Source organism: Argiope bruennichi, chromosome 2 (genome assembly GCF_947563725.1).
Source record: "Argiope bruennichi chromosome 2, qqArgBrue1.1, whole genome shotgun sequence".
Taxonomy (NCBI): domain Eukaryota; kingdom Metazoa; phylum Arthropoda; class Arachnida; order Araneae; family Araneidae; genus Argiope; species Argiope bruennichi.
This window is the reverse complement of record NC_079152.1, coordinates 45,353,439-45,361,494: the sequence shown is the minus strand read 5'-3', so window position 1 is coordinate 45,361,494 and position 8,056 is coordinate 45,353,439. Positions and strand designations below refer to the sequence as shown.

The 8,056-nt window shown below is 31.5% G+C and overlaps 1 protein-coding gene across 1 annotated transcript; it reads left to right on the top strand.

Moving 5' to 3' along the window:
• Nucleotides 1-4,317: 4,317 nt before the first annotated feature.
• On the top strand, nt 4,318-7,539 carry LOC129962179 (uncharacterized). The gene is made up of 2 exons (XM_056075918.1): nt 4,318-4,734; nt 7,432-7,539. The coding sequence occupies exons 1-2, from the start codon at nt 4,318-4,320 to the stop codon at nt 7,537-7,539; spliced, it is 525 nt and encodes a 174-aa protein (XP_055931893.1).
• Nucleotides 7,540-8,056: the final 517 nt, after the last annotated feature.

The following is an 8,056-nucleotide window of genomic DNA, read 5'->3' as shown; positions in this document are numbered from 1 at the left end:
ATTAAACACTATTTATTCTAATTTCTAATTTTGAAATATCAGATATCATTATTCTTATTTGAATAAAAATAATTTTTCAAAGAGACCTAAGCTTTTTTTTAATTTTATATGATTCCACAGGTTTTAATTGAAAATATAATAGTCAAAGGATTATTCACAGAAAATGACGTGAAACATAAACAAAAGTTACTGACGTTCTAGAATTGTTTTATATCCTCTATTTCTATTTATTATCCCATTATATAAATAAAATGTATCTCTATACATACAAAAAAGGGAAATGTAATAGAAACAGATATGTCACCCAAAAAGCAGTATTTATAAAATAGGCAATAAAAAATAATCTGCCCATTCAGATAATATGATGCTTTCTGGCAAAGGAATGATCAAAGCTTCACGTCCACGCATAGGAATACGAAGCGAAAAATCCATCGATTATCCGACAACCGATTGCTATGCAGATAATAAGAGAAAAAATTTCCCAGAAGAAAGAAGATATAGGAAGAAACTTTGGCTAGTACAAAAACTGGCCATGAAAAAAAAATCAACATCATAGTAATCGAATTCAGCCCACGATCATCTAACCAAAAGTTGGGTTAGATGAATGGTTTAGGAAGAAATGCCCGATTTCTTCAGATTCGCTTTATTATTTTTGTTCTGGTTAAGATCCCAGGTATTCTACCATCCATCATTCACAAACCTGATCATTTAGCATTCATAAGAGTATAGCTAGGATAAGGGAATCTTACTTTTTTTTCTTTTTTTTTTTTTCGTCACCAGTATAAACTTCAAAAAAAGGCAGAAATTTGAAACGTAATAGATGCTTAAATTAAATATTTCAAAATAATTTCCCAATTTATTCATTATTCTTTAAACAATTTTTCAGACATTTAATGAATTAAATGACCCTCTGATTATTCTAAGTTAGATTAGCTTCCTAGTTTATTACAGCACAAAACTTTTTTTTTAGATTTTCGAAATTTTACTTTGATGAATAAATTTAATTCAACTATATTATTCATATAACCATAATAACTTGAATTTTAGTAAAAGAAAGTTCATTTTTTCAAAATACTAAACAAATGATGTGCTAAAATAATAATTTAAAATACATCAGTAATTTATTTAAAAATAGTTGAAAAGATGTTTGTTGCAAAGTCAATAATAATTTCAATTAAATATACTATGGGAAAAATTGAAGGTGTTCCATCCAAATAATGTTAAAAGTTAATAAATACTTTCATTTTTTAAAATGGCACTAATTTTCTTAGACTGAATTATCCCTTTAATACATAGTAGTGCTGTTTCGTGAAGATATGGATGTATCTATTTTTTATATATTACACATATGTGCCAATTATATTTCTGATTCAAAATTGTTTTGATTCATTATGTTGACAATTAATTATGGAGCTATCTTATATGAATCATTCATCATTCCGCAGCAGAAATGTTTATGTATTTCAACTATTATTACCTTTTCTGTTCTTTTCTGTTCTTATTTAATTTCACTTATTAAATCTCTCACATATTAGATAACTGGATAAATTATTATATTAGATAACTAGGTCACATATTAGATATGTAGGTTAATTTACTGCCCATTATTTGTTTCTTTGATTATTTTTATGCCTATATGCATATGTTGAAATATTATTTTCATTTGTTTAAATTATTATTACTTCTTTGTTATGTTCTTTGTTATTTTAATAGTTGTTGTTACTCATGCATTAATTTTATTGTTTCAGAAATGATTTATATATGTGTTTAAAAAATTAATTTTTAATTTCATGGTATCAGTCTCTACTTATCTAAATGTCCACCTACTGAAGAAGAAGTAATAATTTATTAATTTTTCATTGACTGCTAAGAAAAAAATAATCTCATATCAGAATAGACTTTATAATAGATTTAATTAGTACATCAACAGCAAATTCTACTATTAATTTTCAACAATTATCAAACCCTACTCACCTCAATATTCAAGAATTCTTTTTGGATCTTTTTCTCGTCACTATTATCATCGGAACAAACAAAATTAACATCGTGCTTTGTGACCATTTGGAGAAATGCGATACGATAGCATTATTGAGGGATATATATATATATATATATATATATATATATATATATATATATATATATATATATATATATATATATATATATATATATATATATATATATATATATATATATACATTGTCTTAGACCTGTCGTTCGAACAGATAGTGTTTGTACTGAGACCTGAAACGGCAACAGTAATGACAAGACATTTCGAAAATTGGTCTCGCATGGAGGTGCGAGCCGAGATAAGATTTCTATGGGCCAATAATGAGTCCCCATCGGACATTCACAGACAAATCGCTGAAGTGCACGGAACGAAGCAATGAGTAGATAACAGGTGTCGAAATGGTGTCCTTATTTTGAAAGGGCAGAGAGATTGCTAGAAAAGTTTAGGTGGGAGGTCTGGAGCCCTCCCATACAGCCCCGATTTAGCTCCCAGTGACTATTTCTTTTTCCTGGCATTGAAGAAACACTAGGTTCATATTAGACAGTGATGTTCAAAAAGTTGCTGAGAACTGGCTCAGTAGCCAGGGAACTGACTATTACCAAGACGGGTAAAACGAATTGCTCCAGCGGAGTGATAAAAGCCTCAACAAGTTTGGTGATTATGTAGAGAAGCGACCGCCACATAAGTCTCTTAATTTCCATTTGTTTCCTGTGCCTGTTGTTGATGAAGCATTTTTCTTTTGTTACTTGTAAACTTTTTTTGGAGTGATATTCCTAATGATATTCCTTTCGGTTTACTTGTTTAATAACAACAAGTAAACCGAAAAGATCGAATAAAGATGAAAATTTTAAGAACATCAGAACCAAAATTCAAATAATTCTATTTGTATTACTTTTGTTTATTATCTAAAATAAAATACCGATCCGGATAGAGATTGAACATCATTTTCTCAACAAAATCATGGCATATTTTCACTTTCTGTAATATTGTTTCCAAAAATTAGGATTAATATGTACTGTCGTATACATTATCATGCAGTCCATAACCATGTTTGAAGCAAGAATAGCTCAAAAAGACATAATTACAGTGGGTAAGATCACTCTTTGAAATCAACTCGAGAGAAGTTTCCTCTTGGCAGTCGTCATTGGCATAGTAGAACAATCATTTACTTAGCTGTGTCGTCCTACTAGAATGTTACGCTGTAGTTTGTTAAAGGGAGCATTAAACGTGAAAAGATTCAATTTTCAGCTTTTAACATTTCAATAGCATTAGAGCTCGGGCTAAACGAATTGCGTTCGTAAATGTGATGCTTAATTGAATTTCCTAGACAAAATAAAGGATGGAGTTGAAAGCTGGATATAATTCTTCCTATTCGCATTCTCATTATAGTAAAATCTTTTAAAGCCTATTTGAAATAAAACGTTTAATATACTGCTTCATATTTAATGTTAATCAATCTCGATTTTTAAGTATAAATCATTCACTCAAATTTAATTGTAATGTCTACTTAGTAAAATATGAAATATAGAATTTTCTCTATTATCAAGTTTTTCTGTAAAAAAAAAAAAAAAAAAAAAAAAATGCTTATTGAAACATTTGTAGATAATGAATGCTTATCCAAAATGACGTTTCGACTTTTGAGGATGAGACAAAAATATATTTCTAATAGTTATACATGAAATAAATACAATTATATATTTTCTAAATAATAAAAAAGTGAATATAATTTCAGTACTGAATCAGGCTGTTCTTTAAATTAATCTAGGATATGTTCTATCAAGAATGTTTCTTTTTAATTAAATCCTTAATTAAATTAGTATCTTAAAAAATTTAATAATTTTATCAATTTATTAAATTTTTCAATAAATAAATTTTAAATTTTATGGAGAAAATATTATTTTATAAAACTTAATAAGCAAGAAAATTAATACTTAAATTATTGGGGTATAATCAAATGATATAGATATATTGATGTCAAAATACCATTTAATGTGATCAATAAAATCAATAAATAATTTATGAAAAAATTCTTATTTCGAAAAATTGTCATATGTATCTCCTATATTTTCATACGATGGGTAGCAGGACCCAGAATCTATTGGCAGGGAGAAAGAATAAAGCAGACACACGCCATTAAATACCTAGGTGTCCATATTGATGATAAATTGAATTGGAATACATAACTCAAGCGTTTAGCATTGAAAGCGCAACCACAACAATTCAATTTTCTCAAAATAGCTGGCAAATCCTGGGGAATAACACTTCGACACGGAAAAATTTTGTACAAGACAGTCATTGAAAGGATGCTTGCACACGGAGCAGGAGTTTGGTGCCTCCACCCAACGGTTAGATTAGCAAGAAAGCTCTCTTCCATCCAAAGAGGCTTTCTGCTAGCAATTACTGGAGCATACAAGACCACGTCTACCGCAGCACTTCAGGTTATCCTTGGCTTGCCACCACTTCATCTGCAGCTTCAGATGATGGCAAGAATGACTGAACTGTATATACTTCGTGGAATCGCACATGATATGCCACACATCAGCCCATACGAGTATGAACACAGAGCTACGGGATGGACGTCACATCCTTCTAAACATCTCCAAACTCATCAAATTTCGTTGGAGGACGGTGGATCTCAGAATTTAGTACTCGGGTTCTATACCGATGGATCAAAGACCTCAGCAGGAGTCGGGGCTGCATTTTGTGTTGTGCAGGATGCAGTGACTATACACCAGTGGTCAACCAGCCTATTGAAAGAAAACACGGTCTTCCAAGCTGAATTACTAGCACTCAATAGAGCAGTCAAATACGCAACCTCTCTTCCTACATCAGATCCCATCACAATTTACGTCGACAATAAAGCAAGTATACAAGCCTCAAGTTCACCAAAATCTAATAGCCAATTAGCAAGAGATACATTCACCCTTCTTCTTGCAAATCCTCACATTAAAATTTCATGGATCAAGGCACATGTAGACTATGAAGGGAATGAAGCGGCGGACAAACTAGCCAAAACAGCGGCTAATGCTAATCAAGATCGGAATGTAATGAAGCTTCCAAGATGTCATCTGAAGAACATCCTCCAAACCGATATGATGACAAGATGGCAAAAGGAATGGGAAGAAGGCGAAACAGGCCACTCCACATTCAACATAATACCGAAAGTTTCTCTCTACGCGACCAACTGGAACAGAGCGGATGACCTTTTCTTCACTGGACGCGGCCCATTCCCGACATACCTACACAGATTCCCCCTGGCCAACTCTCCTTATTGTAGCTGTGGGGAGATAGGATCCTCAATTCACTATGCCACCGAATGCCTACTGACTCTCTCATGGCACATGAGGAAGCCAGAAACAAGTCTCGAGGAAGAATGGTACAGGAGAGTTGCATCGAATACCCTTTCACGCGGCAAGATCCACTCCATAGTAAACCATATTCATAAATACCAAGACCTCTTCAAGACTACACAATAGCTGAGACCAAAATGCCACTTATCAAAATCAGCCGAAATTATAACTTCAAAAGTCCCTCAAAAGTGCAGTTCTGACGAAGGAAATCAAAACCACAGGACTCAGAAGGACGTTACAGATTTCTGACTTTTCAGTGATTATTTATATGCTTATACATATCATACAGATGTTCTCAATGTAATTTATCAGTTTTTTTTTCAGTTAGTAATCTCGTTTCCATGTAAGTTGAACCTATAGTGACCATTTGTTTAAATATCCTTGTCCCCTCTATTCGGTTATTACGTCACCAAAAAATTAAATACAGTCGTGTAGGATTTGACACCGTTGGGATTCTCTCTGGAGAACCCTGGATGGTCTGTCGTCTCTTTCTTTCTACCAACATTTTCTTTCTTTCTTTCTTTTTTTTTTCCTTCCAGCTTGTGCTCATCCAACTGGTTAGATAACTTAGTGTTATAGGCACCGAGGGCACAGGATGGCGTTATGTTATATTAGCATACGATATATATAATAATTTTTAGAATCATATATATAGGAATACAAAAATAAGAAAATACTCTTTATAATAAATGAACTCTTTTGAAATAAATAAATTATTTTATTTCATGCATGTCTAATTCTCTCTAAGTATTTCTTAGATATTTGAATGAATTTAACCTGGTACCTTGCGATTAAAAAGAACAAACAAAAATGCAGATTTTAACCTAAGAAATGCTCGTGATTAAAATTTTTAATTAATATCTTCAGTATCTTTCCATTTAAAAATCAAATAATAAAGTACATCTGATTGATTTATTTTGGTATTTTATTCACAAAATATTAGTAATATTCATAAGATGTCCAGAGAATTTAGATTTATATAACATCTTAATATCAAGTAATATTTTGTTTCTTGCAAAGAAAGTGATATAAGACTAAATTTTGAATTTGACATCTTGGTGTTCTTGTGTTTTGACAAATCTGAAATCATGAAAAATTGTCAAGTAAAATTGATTATTGTGTATGAGCATTAGTAATGAAGAAATAAGTAAATGTAACCTGCATTTATTGTTTTAAAAATTGTTTATAAAAATTGTTTTACTCATATATGCTGAAATGTTATTGAAATGAAAGAAAAAATACAATTAAAAAAACTACATTTATAAGTATTTTTTTATCATGCTAACAGTTATAGATTGTTTTAAATTTTTAGTGAAAAATTAAAAGTTCGTTTATTTTTTTTCTGTATGTGTTCACCATTATAATTCCTCCTTTTTCCAAACATTCGCAATAAAACAAAAGAATTTGTTCCAAATAAGGATCGATTTAATTTAAAATAAGCCCTAAATTGAAACTTAGCTTAAAAGGGTTGTTTTATTAAGTTAGGACAGACTATTTAATTGAGTCGCTGGCCACGAATTTAGAGATCTTTCCATTTAATGACGAACATGAAATAAAGCAAAACAGATGAGGAAGGGAAAAATCCCGAATTTAATTCGCTCACTCTTATATAAAGCAATTGAAAAGTGTTGTAAAATCTTTTAGTAGTATTTGAACTACATCATGGGGCCAATTTTTCCGTTTTATTTTCTAGTCAGAATCTAAATTCAGACTATAATTAAATTAAACTATCTTTCCTCAAAAAACTGGCAATCTTTCTTGAAGTAAATCATTTGTCGGTCGGAAAATTAAAAAAAAAAGTAGACACTTAAAGCAAAGGCAAAAAAAAAAAAAGAAAAAAGAAAAAGAAAAAAAGAAAGAAAAAAGAAAAAAAAAAACGACTTTAAAATAAGAATTTGTAGATTCATTTATTTAAAAAAATTTTCCAGGTTTGCTTGTGAAATCATGGTTCTTTTTTATATATTCGATTGACTCACTCGGTTTCTTTTTATGAAATCTCGATTCAGTTGAAATTTTCAGGTCAATGGTGTCTAAGATTTTATAATGAATGATATACAAATATTTAAGGTAAAGGTGCAGGTAATGACATCTGCAGATTTCATCTCCTCGGATAAAAACGGATCGACGATAGATGCTGCCGTTATCGAGCGCCACAGATTGACCTTTGCAGAATGAAGAGGCAATGGCTGTACCTGGAACGGATTCTCACTCGCCCATATCCTGCAACTTTGCGTATTTACAGAACCAGTAAAATGAAGTGGGCTTCCGTTGCCACTTTCATCCGGGCAAGAAATCGTAGTGCAAAAGATTCACGTGCTTCCAGGGCAGCAGGTAGCAACTGCTGCACATGAGTTATCTTGTAGGGATAACAGTGCAAGATGTTCTGTAGGTCATTATTCACCGTACTGAATAGAATATTCAGCATTAGGTCAACTCCCCGTGCACTGCTGTTTCCAGCATCACTCTTAGCAGGTTCTTGTAATGCTGTAGCTACATCTTACACTGCCGCTGCTGAAACTAGTTTCCTTTCTCTACCCCGTTTTACGTCAAATGAACCGGTTTCTTTGAATTTAGCAATCATTTTTTGCAGAACAATATTGGTTATTGGAGCCGATTTTATAGATTTTAATGTCCGAAACTTCTTGTAAACTAGCTGTAAGTGCACTGTCATCGTTGTTATAAAAAAAGATTC